At 42.2% G+C, this 13,152-nt stretch overlaps 1 protein-coding gene across 1 annotated transcript in view; it reads right to left on the bottom strand.

The window, feature by feature from the left end:
- Positions 1–726: 726 nt before the first annotated feature.
- The window catches only part of CDKL1 (cyclin dependent kinase like 1), a 53,184-nt gene continuing 40,758 nt past the window's right edge, over positions 727–13,152 (bottom strand). The window contains exons 3-9 of the mRNA XM_052646962.1: positions 13,010–13,082; positions 10,478–10,568; positions 9,721–9,921; positions 7,013–7,095; positions 3,822–3,878; positions 2,514–2,669; positions 727–834 (exon numbers count right to left, since the gene is read on the bottom strand). Of these exons, the coding sequence (XP_052502922.1) occupies positions 727–834; positions 2,514–2,669; positions 3,822–3,878; positions 7,013–7,095; positions 9,721–9,921; positions 10,478–10,568; positions 13,010–13,082 (769 nt within the window). The remainder of the gene's footprint in view (positions 835–2,513; positions 2,670–3,821; positions 3,879–7,012; positions 7,096–9,720; positions 9,922–10,477; positions 10,569–13,009; positions 13,083–13,152) is intronic.

Here is a 13,152-nt window from a genome sequence, read left to right on the forward strand (position 1 = left end):
TAGACAGATTATAGCCAACCCCTCTTGCCTGCAAGAATGACTAAGATGCATCCTTTACTAAAGGTAGACCGAAGTATATGTAAGAAGTGTCTATAAACAGATCATTAAATATATAAGCAGATAAATTACAGTCCTTTTATGATAATCCATATGATTTTAAATATTTTGAATGACTCAAATATTCAAGAAGTTTCCATATATAAAAATCAAGAACTAGAACAAGCAGGAAATGGAAATTTAAACATTTTGCTTTTAAGAACTAAAACCCTCCTTAAATATGATGAGAAAATCTGAAGAAGCAGGGGACAGGACTCAAAGCAACAGAGATCCAAAAAAATATACGGGCATTCTGTAATCCATTTTCACCTGTTCTCTCTGGTATGATCATAGCATAAATCTTTTTTCTTTTGCATCTCTATTTTGCCAGAGGTATACGTGAGTACAGTAGATACAGTTTATATTCTGTCCATCAGCTCAGCTACTTAGATACAATAAAAATACAAGTGAAAATCCAAAGAAGTTGTTCCTTTCTGTTCTGGACAGCATTGTCATGCATGGAAGACTGCCTCTGGAATTTTCCTTCACATCTTGCCATGTGGCCTCCCCCACTTAGTTACTTAAATTTTCTCCTGGGGCTTTTTCCAACGTTGTGATTGTTTACAACCAAATGTGTGTTTTATTCAAATTGATGATCAACTCTTTTTTTATCATCAATCTCCAAGCTCTTTAAATGTTTGGAAAATGGTAGTTAAGTTTCTTGGTGTTATAGCAATATTTCTTGTTATCCAGAGCTGGAAGGATGCTGCTGCTGGTCAGCTGAGGTAGGCACTGCAACTGAAAATACAAAACAGAATTACGTTCAATGGCACACACTTTTTTCATTATCCATAACACATTCAAAAAAAGGTAAATAATTTTTTCAGCACAGAAATACTCTTTCTGCATAGAATCTGGGATCTGAGAGAGAACAGAATGTTTACATCTGGAGCTCAGGGGCTCCAATCAAGATGGAGGAATTGATGGACAGGGAGCTCACTGCCTCCTATAAATCTGGTCTCTGCTTTTCCTTTTCAAGATTTATTGTTTATAATAAAGCAAAACATGTACTTTGTATAATGTACAAAACATGCACATTAAAGGAAATTTAGAGGATATGAAAAGGAAGGGGAAATCTACATGTTAATAGTATTGGGAAAAAAGCATATATTCACAGGAGTTAAGAGCTTGCTGGGACCTTAGGGATCATTTAAGCCAATACCTTGCCTTACAGGAAAGAAAACTGATGTCTGAAACACTCAGATGATTTGGCCACCTACTACCTTACTTAAAAAGGCAAAACTGCTCCTTTAATGCTGCCAGAAAATGTCTGAATTCATCCTCAATGTCAAACGAAAGCAAGGGAACACATTTTTTTTATGGTACTATATGGACTTAGGTATCTGAAAAACGAATACTTTTCAGGACTTTTAAATCAAACCTACAAGTGATATACAAATTAGTGAGGTTCCCCTATTCTTCCATGTAAAAGTATTTCTATCAAGACCCTTTACTCCTGAACACAAAGAAACAGTAAGGTAAGGGGTAACTGAGGGGAAAGTCTATCTGCTTTGTATGAAAAGCATTCTTAACTTCCTAACTCTGGTCTATTTTAGGGCACTGGGTTTCATGTTGTACCTGTTCCTAATGGACCATCCACCCTCTTCTCTCCTCCAAATCTCACAAACACCACCCAGATACCACTCAGCAGTGGAAGCTGCAAGGGGAAAGACTAAGGCAAGATAATTTAAAGCTTAAGGGGCACCTGAGCAGATGAAAGAAGCAATCAGGAGCAGCCAGCTCATCCTAACTGTGGTTCCAACTACAATCCATTCTAAATCAGTACAGCTCTTGGTTTATGACAAGACACTTAATGCAAGGCCACTCTTCCCACTTTACAGCAATCACAAATCTTCACGGGCTCCCAGTGTGCAGCCTGGATGCTGTGCTCTGGTTAAACATACTGTTCTGCTGTTCTCACTGAAAGCTATCATCACCACATTTACCGTAGCCAACTCTAATGATTAACGGGTCAAGGAGGAAAACAGTTCCTTTTTCAGATAAAGCTGGAATGTCAATCAGTACTGAAGGTAAACATGATGACAGAGAGCTGCCTGGGGTAAATTTAATTTCATTTTCCAAAGCACAAGAAGCATGCTCAGCGGAATTCACACCCTTGTCTCTGTCTGGGACCTGTGCTCCTGCACAGCAAAAGCCCTGGCCCCTGGGTGGCAGCAGGGAGCCACTAGGCAAGGTCATCTTTAGGATTCAGGAAGAAGGGCCCTTAACAGGTAAGTGTCTCTGGGACCCTGGCCAGTAGATCTTGTGAGCTGTGTGTCCTCACACAAGAATAACAGGATGCTGGAACTGCAAGCCACAATGGACACCTCAAGTATAGATTCAGGCTCTCTGTACCAGATGAACTCCTCTGATATTGCAACCCCGCACGCTTCTGTAAAGCAGTGCCCCAGCTTTACCCCCGGCAAGTGCTTTCGGCTCCGTCGTAGGGTCTTCCTTGTTGGTTTCTCATGCTCTTTTGCCGAATCCCCTATTTCTCTGATGCTGTCAAAATACGAATGCTGCAACAGCTGCTCACACGTCAGTCTCTCGGCAGGATTCATGTGGAGACAGCCCTAAAGGAACAGAAAATCCCCTCTTCTTACTCTCTAAAACTACATAAACTTGTTAATATCATTTTTTCTTCTTTGAAATATTAAACTCTTCAGTTGGGGCCAAAAGGAGGAAAAAGTAAGAAAAACACACCAATCATGACTTTCATTCCTTCCACAATCATTCCTGGGGGGTAACCACATAATGAATGAATGAATGGTTTCTAGAAATAGTAACAAATCATTTTCTTCACCTTGTTCTGTTCTTGAGGCATTCGGTGCTCTTCCCTGAGGGAGTAGGACATGATTTTTGAGTTCACCTCAGTGTCCCACTAGAATAATCCTCCTAACCCGTTTTGGGCACTTGACTTGACTTGGTAAAAACTAGTTTTTTTTTTATTTAAAAAATAATATCTATACATGATAAAAATAAACTTCATACAGTATGTAACAAAGTCTCTTCATCACTCTAGTTCTCCCATTCTGTCTTCTAAAATCAGTCATTTTTTGTATATTCTTCCAGAAATAGCCCATGTATTACATGTATGTAAGGGAGAAGGGACATACCTCTCTTTATGTTACATCATTCTTAACTATTTGCTATGCCAGTAAATAGGCTAGAGGGCTCATACTTAGATAGATTAAATCTCACAATTACGTACCTCAAGGAACTGTCTCATTTCTAAAATTATAAATGCATCAGTAAATGTTTTAAATACTTTTTATAATGGGTGGGACATTGACCTTAGCTTGCAAATATTTTAATTGGTACTTCATTTTACACAAGGGCTATATACTTTTGAAAAGGTGTATGGAAATCAAGTTTTAAAATTGAAACCTACTTTCAGTATATTAGAGTGTTGGTTATTTAAAAGAATCCTATGGCTAAATAGTTTTTTTTTTTAAGAAAAGGATCCTTTTTGTAAAACAAACATTCCTCCTCTTAAAAATTTACATTTCAAGTACAATATTAGGGTAATTTAAAGTGAAAAATATTTACAGTTGTTTTCACTGTTATGTGACTCATTTTAAAAATGAAAAGCACATATACTTTTCAAGTGAGAAGAAGAATTCTAACAGGAACACTTTTCAATGCATGGATTGACATAATCATTCAGATTCCCCAAGGATTCAGCCACCCTGTGCTCCAAGGTCTGTTGGAAGCCATGATTTTACCTTTAAGAGGCCCAGGGCAGGATAAGAGATATTTGGAAATTTTAATTCAAGTGGTTCCTGTTGAAAAAGAGAGAAAGAAAACATGGATTTTATTTACAGCATATATTCAAATATAAAGTTATTTCAGATTGAAGTTTTGAGTGAGAGAAGCATTTTTCTGGAGCCTTCTTTGCCTCCTCCACCCTCTGCCCACCCCACCTCCCACCTTTGTCTGTTTCATAAGTTCCTTCTTTCCCCACTTCCAAAATGTTTCATAAGCTTATACTCTCCCCCATCCTCTAAACTGCTCTTCCAAATTTTCTTCCTAACCATTTACTCCCTTTACTTCCTAAAGAACAGATTCAGGTAGCAAACTGTGAGGGAATACTAGTTAGAAAAAAAAAGAAAAAAAAAACACTTGTCAAGCAACTGTTATTTCCCTGTTTTCTGCTCCAATTTATATAACTTGCCTTGTCTCAGAATAATGTTTGGCATTTCTAGAAAGGGGTCCTGATTATGGCATTTATTGACATTTACCTAAAGGGAGCTATGTAACAAAGATTATTTTTCCCTACTCAGGTGAACAGATGTTCTTGGTTTTCTGGAATAAACACTGTTCTCTCCTCCCACAGGAGCCTGCTGTCCCCCTGATTATTCCACTGTTTAAAGAGTCTCCTGAGCAGACATCCATCAATCTCCCTTTGGCCATTTAAGGCTATTTTGCTTTGATCACAGGCAGGCGACAATCAGGAGTAATAAACACTATAAAATAGAAGGAATGCCATATGTCAGGCAGACAGGCCAGTTCAAGTCTCCCACACTGCAGGTGGATTCTTTACCGTCTGAGCCACCAGGGAAGCCCACACCACTGATAAAGAGGCTAAAAAGGAGGAAAACTGAGAAACTAAGAGCTAACCAGGCTGAGTCAAATAAATGACCAAGATGAATCGTGTGTATAAAGACGGTGGTTCCCGGGTGCTGCCATCAAGCTTAAGAGCACAGTGTTACTTAGTTCAGGGAACCAGCCAACAGCAACCAATTCCCAAGTGTGGAGTTATTCACCACTGATAAGAAAGAAGAGCCTCAGTTTTGGAGTTGCCTAAGATCAACAGGGAAAAATAAAATCCTAAAGCACATCTGTATGAGCCTTTGAGAGCAGCCCACTCCACTCCCGAAGCTAAACTATTTCTCTTGCTATTTTTGTGCGTTGAATCTGAGCACCGGCTGGAGACTGCCTTGACGTTGCTGACACCGAGGCCTGCTGTTTCAGCAAGGATGCCTGGGACGAGGCCGGCCGGTTGGCTGTGATAGGCAGGGGCCCATCCTGCCTGCTTAGCCGGTTTCCCTGCCCCAGAAGCATGCAGGCCTCCTTCGAGCAGGGCTGCTGACGGGCAGAGGGACTCGGGCACAGATATTCAACCTGTGCAGCCTCCACGCTGCATCTTCCTGTGTTTCTGTCAACAGGAAATCCCCTGCAGGACAACCTCTGGGAAACCATGGGAAGCCTTTTACACCGATGAAACCTGGGCTGTTTCTGAGGTTTCACTGGTAGAAGAGCAAACAGGAAGTTCACTAAGGGACATTTAGTGTGACACTGGGAATGTCCAGGTCACAGGGGAGCAGCTGGGTCGCCTGCCATATGTCAGGTGTCATTCCTGCTTCTGTGGCCTTGAAGGCTCGCCGCTGCCCCACTTTCCCTATTCCCAGTGCTGCCGGAGGGTGGTGGCAGGGAGGCGGGAGGTGGGAGACTTCACTGCAGGACTGGCCCAGAGTCTGCAGGGACAGACAGCTCTGATGGAACTGGCTGGAGCCTCCATCTGGAAACTGAGGGATGGAGGAGGGTTCACTCCAGTATGAAACTACCTTTCTTAGACAGTAGGAACTCAGGACTTCATAGACCTTAACTGTGCTCTGAAATGTTTCTGATTATAATACAGGCTCATTAGAAGACACGTTAAAAAACCATAAAGAAAGAAACAAATTGTCCCACCAGTAAGAGACATTCGCTGTTAATATTTTGATACACTATACCTTGCAGCCATTTATTTCATAAATATAAAAATCTTTATAGCCTGATTTTCTTGAGGTTGTCATATTATTTTATATTTATACATGTAAACATGTATATTTATTTAAAATTCATTAAAATTATGTCAAATTATGGATACTATTTTATAACTTTTTTCATTTAGTAATATGTTACGGACCTTTTTTATCAGGTGATTACATAGGAATCTAATTATTTTTATTGGCTATGTGGTACTTCTATTGTAAGGACGTACCATAACCTATTTAATTAATTCTTTAAAGGAAATGATTTCTGTTAAAGAATGTCATGTTTCCATCAAAAATGTTTGCTGTATCTTTATGCTGCTAAGTTACTTCAGTCATGTCTGACTCTGTGCGACCCCAGAGACAGCAGCCCACCAGGCTCCCCCGTCCCTGGGATTCTCCAGGCAAGAACACTGGAGTGGGTTGCCATTTCCTTCTCCAGAGCATGAAAGCGAAAGGTGAAAGTGAAGTTGCTCAGTCGTGTCTGACCCTCAGCGACCCCATGGACTGCAGCCTTCCAGGCTCCTCTGTCCATGGGATTTTCCAGGCAAGAGTATCTTTATACTCTTGTCTAATAGTTTCACTGGACTAAATTCTTGAAAGTGCTTTAGACTATGCACATTTAAAATTTTTTCAGTTTTTGAAAAATACGTGTTTTCTCCACATTGTCCAAAAGAACAGGTATCAGAGTGAGGCTGGCCAAGCAAGTTCATCACCATTTTCCCCCATGGTCTGGGACTGAGAGCACAGCAGAGTAGGGGTTTGGACCATGCTGGATTTTCCTGGAGGAGTCATCGTCTACAAGTTGATCAGCTCTGAGCTTTGTAGCTTCAACTGCTGAAAATGATGGACAGGCGAGTTTGGGGCAAAGAGCTCTGCAATCCTGTCCAACATGATGGCTATGCTCTGCTATCAGCCGTCTGTAAATTAGCACTGAAGGCCAGGGTCTTGTAGCGAATTTGCTCCAGTTTTTTTTTCCACTCTTAGACTGATCTTCTGGTGCCAAATGGACCATGGAGCTCAGGCAGGTGCCTAACTATCAAAACCAAGTTAGACTGCAACTCCCCATGTATATTCATTGAGTGAGAATGATCACCACTTAAATACCCTGGTAAACGTAGCTCTGACCTGCAGAACTCATACCAAAATAGGTCACTCACCATATCTTCAGGGTCTGGAATTTTTACCCCACTGAAGTACTGATTTGTGCTAAATACATGTTGGTGCCTAGGAATGAGGTCTCCTTTGGACAAAAAGAAAGAGAAAGGTAAAATTAGATCAGTTATAGATATATTAAAAAATACTGGGTATAGTTTTCTGAAACACAATATTGTAAGTCAATTATACTTCAATAAAAATTTTTAAAAAACAAAAAAGAGAAAAACAATGTTTTTCATCCTCTCAAAAACATTAGATCAGTTAGCAAGCACTGCTGTATGGTTTCCTTTCATTGGTGCTGTATTGGACATCACCAGATGGTCAACACCAAAATCAGATTGATTATATTCTTTGCAGCCAAAGATGGAGAAGCTCTATACAGTCAACAAAAACAAGACCAGGAGCTGACTGTGGCTCAGATCATGAACTCCTTGTTACCAAATTCAGACTCAAATTGAAGAAAGTAGGGAAAATCACTAGACCATTCAGGTATGACCTAAAGCAAATCCCTTATGATTATACAGTGGAAGTGAGAAATAGATTTAAGGGCCTAGATCTGATAGATAGAGTGCCTGATGAGCTATGGAATGAGGTTCGTGACATTGTACAGGAGACAGGGATCAAGACCATACCCATGGAAAAGAAATGCAAAAAAGCAAAATGGCTGTCTGGGGAGGCCTTACAAATAGCTGTGAAAAGAAGAGAAGCAAAAAGCAAAGGAGAAAAGGAAAGATATAAGCATCTGAATGCAGAGTTCCAGAGAATAGCAAGAAGAGATAAGAAAGCCTTCTTCAGCAATCAATGCAAAGAAATAGAGGAAAAGAACAGACTGGGAAAGACTAGAGATCTCTTCAAGAAAATTAGAGATCCCAAGGGAACATTTCATGCAAAGATGGGCTCGATAAAGGACAGAAATGGTATGGACCTAACAGAAGCAGAAGATATTAAGAAGAGGTGGCAAGAATACACAGAAGAACTGTACAAAAAAGACCTTCATGACCCAGATAATCACGATGGTGTGATCACTCATCCAGAGCCAGACATCCTGGAATGTGAAGTCAAGTGGAAGCATCACTACGAACAAAGCTAGTGGAGGTGATGGCATTCCAGTTGAGCTGTTTCAAATTCTGAAAGATGATGCTGTGAAAGTGCTGCACTCAATATGCCAGCAAATTTGGAAAACTCAGCAGGGGCCACAGGACTGGAAAAGGTCAGTTTTCATTCCAGTTACAAAGAAAGGCAATGACAAAGAATGCTCAAACTACCGCACAATTGCACGCATCTCACATGCTAGTAAAGTAATGCTCAAAATTCTCCAAGCCAGGCTTCAGCAATACATGAACCGTGAACTTCCTGATGTTCAAGCTGGTTTTAGAAAAGGCAGAGGAACCAGAGATCAAATTGCCAACATCCGCTGGATCATGGCAAAAGCAAGAGAGTTCCAAAAAAACATCGATTTCTGCTTTATTGACTATGCCAAAGCCTTTGACTGTGTGGATCACAATCAACTGTGGAAAATGCTGAACGAGATGGGAATACCAGACCACCTGACCTGCCTCTTGAGAAGTCTGTATGCAGGTCAGGAAGCAACAGTTAGAACTGGACATGGAACAACAGGCTGGTTCCCAATAGGAAAAGGAGTACGTCAAGGCTCTATACTGTCACCCTGCTTATTTAACTTCTATGCAGAGTACATGATGAGAAATGCTGGACTGGAAGAAACACAAGCTGGAATCAAGACTGCTGGGAGAAATATCAATAACCTCAGATATGCAGATGACACCACCCTTATGGCAGAAAGTGAAGAAGAACTAAAAAGCCTCTTGATGAAAGTGAAAGTGAAAAAGTTGGCTTAAAGCTCAACATTCAGAAAACGAAGATCATGGCATCCGGTCCCATCACTTCATGGCAAATAGATGGGGAAACAGGGGAAACAGTGTCAGACTTTATTTTTGGGGGCTCCAAAATCACTGCAGATGGTGACTGCAGCCATGAAATTAAAAGATGCTTACTCCTTGGAAGGAAAGTTATGACCAACCTAGATAGCATATTCAAAAGCAGAGACATTGATTTGCCAACTAAGGTCCATCTAGTCAAGGCTATGGTTTTTCCTGTGGTCATGTATGGATGTGAGAGTTGGACTGTGAAGAAGGCTGAGCGCCGAAAAATTGATGGTTTTGAACTGTGGAGTTGGAGAAGACTCTTGAGAGTCCCTTGGACTGCAAGGAGATCCAACCAGTCCATTCTGAAGGAGATCAGCCCTGGGATTTCTTTGGAGGGAATGATGCTAAAGCTGAAACTCCAGTACTTTGGCCACCTGATGCAAAGAGTTGACTCATTGGAAAAGACTCTGATGCTGGGAGGGACTGGGGGCAGGAGGAGAAGGGGACGACCGAGGATGAGATGGCTGGATGGCATCACTGACTCGATGGGCGTGAGTTTGAGTGAACTCCGGGAGCTGGTGATGGACAGGGAGGCCTGGGGTGCTGCGATTCATGGTGTCGCAAAGAGTCGGACACGACTGAGCGACTCGGAACTGAACTGAACATACCTACAAAGGACACTGTTTATGGAGCCATTACAATCAGGCTCTGAGAGTTTCCCTGTTTCGTGACTGTAAAGGGCACTGGATGAGACTAGGAACTTGCTCTGCCCTGACATGGGTAAAAGTATCTGGTTTCCAAAAGATGGGACAAAAACCAGCGCTTACCCAAGGTTTTCCTAATCAGATAGAGCTGATCCACATCTGATTTTCCTGGCCATAGAGGAACCCCTGACAGCAGCTCAGCAAAGACACAGCCAATCGCCCAAACATCTACTGGGGGTCCGTACTGCGTGTCCCCCACCAGCAGCTCTGGGGAGCGGTACCACCTGGTAGCCACGTAGTCTGTGTAGTAGTCACTCGGTCCAGCTGGCCAGCCATGGGACATGGAAAACAGAGGGAGCAGTGCAGGGAGTCAGAACCGGGAGGGCGAACACCTGGGAAATCAAGCTCGTGCCCCACCTGCGGTTTTTCCAAATCGGTGCTTCGCAGCACTGGTTACACATGAAAACCACCTGGAACATAGTCCTTTTTAAAAATTACTGATGTTTGAGCCCCACACCAGTCCAGTTAAACCAGAATCCCTAGAGGGGTATCAATATGGTGTTTAGAGTTTATTGCTTCCCAGATGATTCTAATCTACAGCCAACATTAAAAGCCACTCTTCTAAAATAGCAGTTTTTAAAAGCACTATTTTAGCAAAAAATGAAGGGTAATATACATATTAGTAAGCCCTTTACTGTGATAAAATTTACATATAGCATATACATTTTTAAACCACTGTATGCGTGTTTTCAGTAATTGTAGACTTGCAAGCTTATGCCCTAAATATACAAGAACTAGCTTCCTATAGCACTTAGATCCCTTATCATATTAACAATCTCCCTAGCTTTGACACTTAACTAAAGAAAACTTTGATACTCACTCAAAAGTCGAGCGAATCCAAAGTCGCAAAGCTTAATCACAGACTGTTTCGTGACGAGGATGTTTTCCGGCTTCACATCCCTGTGTATGCACTAGTCACAAACATCAAACCCGAGCAGATTAAACAGGAGCAACCCTAATATATGGACTAAATAAAATACGTGAATATCCAGCAAATATCTGAGGCTGTTTGAACCTCTTAATGACCTTTTAGATAACAGACTACAAAACAGTAGCCTAAAATAAATCTAGCACCATAACCACCATAGCCTGAATCAACCCCAGTTCCTGAAGGGCCCTAAAGGACCAATAAATGTGAAAAAAAAATAAATAAATAAAAGTAGAGTAGCAAGATAAACAATAATTTTTTTAGTAGAAGTACATCCCATGTAGTGTTTGGAACATATTTATACTTAAGTGTTTATGACTGTTTACTTGAAATTCAAATTTAACCGGGTGTATTTAATCTGGCTACCTTAGGTGACAGAGGAAATGTTAAAAGGCTCTGGGTGAGGACTGCAGCATGGCTGCAGGAGCTACAAGTTGGTGCCTAAGCAGAATTCATAATCCAGTTGTTTAACTGAGAACAGAACACATTTCGCCTGGTAAACAGGACAAGCCCTGGGCCTGCTGAGATAAGCTGAGGAAGAGATGGGCGGGAAGCAGCAGCTTGCCAAGAGACCTCCCTTCCAGCTCTGACATTTGTCCCCACAAGATAAACAAACGCAGGCAGTGCACACCCTCTGGGGAGTCACTAGATGTCAGCTCCATCCCACACACATCCAGCCTCCTTACTGCCCCTCCACCCCACCGGATGTAGCCCCCACGCCACCACCAGGGATTAGACACAAATCACCTGTGGTTTCCAGACCACAGCTGACATTGTTTAACAGGGTGATGTTAGAAGAATGCTTAAGAACCTTCACATGATTTTCCTATTAAATGGTGCTTTTTTTGGTAAGGAACAAATCTTCAACAACAATAAAAACAACCAATTAGCAATTACATAAAAACAACAGTGGGGTCAAAATACTGTTCAGGCTCCTAATAACCTTCTCTTCATTGTTTTCCTCTCTGGAGGAGAATGTTGGCGGCTTCTGCAATCCGAGAGACCCTCTCTGGCTTAGGGCTGATACCCTGGGGTGTTCTTAACTTTCTAAAATTTGGAGCTAGGACAGAGGTTCCTCTTATGCCTGGCCTAGTTCTCACTCCAAAGGATCTTCAGGGTGAGACCTGGGTGTCAGTGTTTCCCCACGGGTATTTATTATTCTGGAAAAATTGGGGGGGACAATTTCTGAATTATTTTGTTACAACAGATCTGGTTCTCAGCAATTAATGGCCCTGAGATCTCCACTTTTTTACCCCTGGCTTCAAATATTACTATAATGGGTACACCCTGGAATATCGTGATGACAGATGGTCAGAAGTAGTTGTAAGCAAGAATGTGCTCCTATTCTGTTCTGGGAATTCTTTACAAGTTTCTACAGCCCTCCCCCCAAGCACATGTGGCCAAACAGTTTCAGGGGCTCTCCAGGGAGCTGTGGTATGCATTATATTTGCTCTTCGTGTCTCTGCTTCTCCCCACCAGGGCCTTTCTGCCGTCTCTCTCGCTCCCCCCACTCCCCCACCCCGCTCCTAAAACCTGCTATCAGGAAACTGCTGGCCCTCACTCGCAGTGAAGAGCAGTACATATAAGGCATCCATACTCCCTGGTGTGCACGCATTTGGACACAGATTGTAGCCTTCAGCTAGGTGGAGGCTCAGCTGGGAGAAGCGCTGCCTACTCTCATATTTCCTTCTGGGAAGGCAGCTTCAGGGGCAAAAAAAATTAGAGCAGCTCGAGGAAGGCATTTCAGCCCCACCAGTGAAATTGACCCTGGACGTTGTCAGGATGACAAAATGCAGTTAACTGCCCTTGGGGCCAAAATGAAGCTCTGATATTGGAGTCTGGCTTCCTGCATGCAGGGAGTGGGCTGTGTTGAAGCCAAGGGAGCAGCAGGCTACCCGGTATCTGTGAAGTCCCACCAAGTGGGCAGCAGTCCACTGTACCTCCTGCCAGCCTTGCTGTGGCTGAGAGTGCTCACGAGGTTTCCACTGGCTGCTTCATTGCAGCCCTGGCACTTCTAACTCACCTACGCAGACACGAGCAGGTGTGCATCACACTTGGGACTCCACGTAATGCATGCAACAGGCATGAGTCACCTGGGGTTCCCCTCCCCAATTTCACAGTATTTTGAGGGTACCAGAGCAACACAGACTCCAAGTGGGAAGGAGTCTACCTTAAATCTGGGCAGTTTCTAAGCAACACAAACAAAACTACTTTCTTAAAATCATAAACATACATCTTTAAAATCTGAACAAGAAGGAATAGCTTAGGTTGGCATTTTTAGCTTCTATGTACCCCCCAAACAGGCTTATAAAGACTTGGGTGAAAAAGGCCTATCCACAAAAGTATGATAAAAACTCTGTACAAAGATTCCACCTCAGGTGAAGGGCGGCCTTCTGAATTTTAGAGGGGGATCATGAGACTTACACTGTGTTTATGGCAAAAATTTACAGCTTGCAGTGTCTGCCAAGTTATGCTCTTCACGAGATGTTCTGGTACCCTAAAAAAAAAAAAAGGAAGCAACACAGATACACTCTTCAGTGTTTTGATGGAATTTAGCTCAAAAAAGG

This window comes from Budorcas taxicolor, chromosome 10 (genome assembly GCF_023091745.1).
Source record: "Budorcas taxicolor isolate Tak-1 chromosome 10, Takin1.1, whole genome shotgun sequence".
Lineage (NCBI taxonomy): Eukaryota > Metazoa > Chordata > Mammalia > Artiodactyla > Bovidae > Budorcas > Budorcas taxicolor.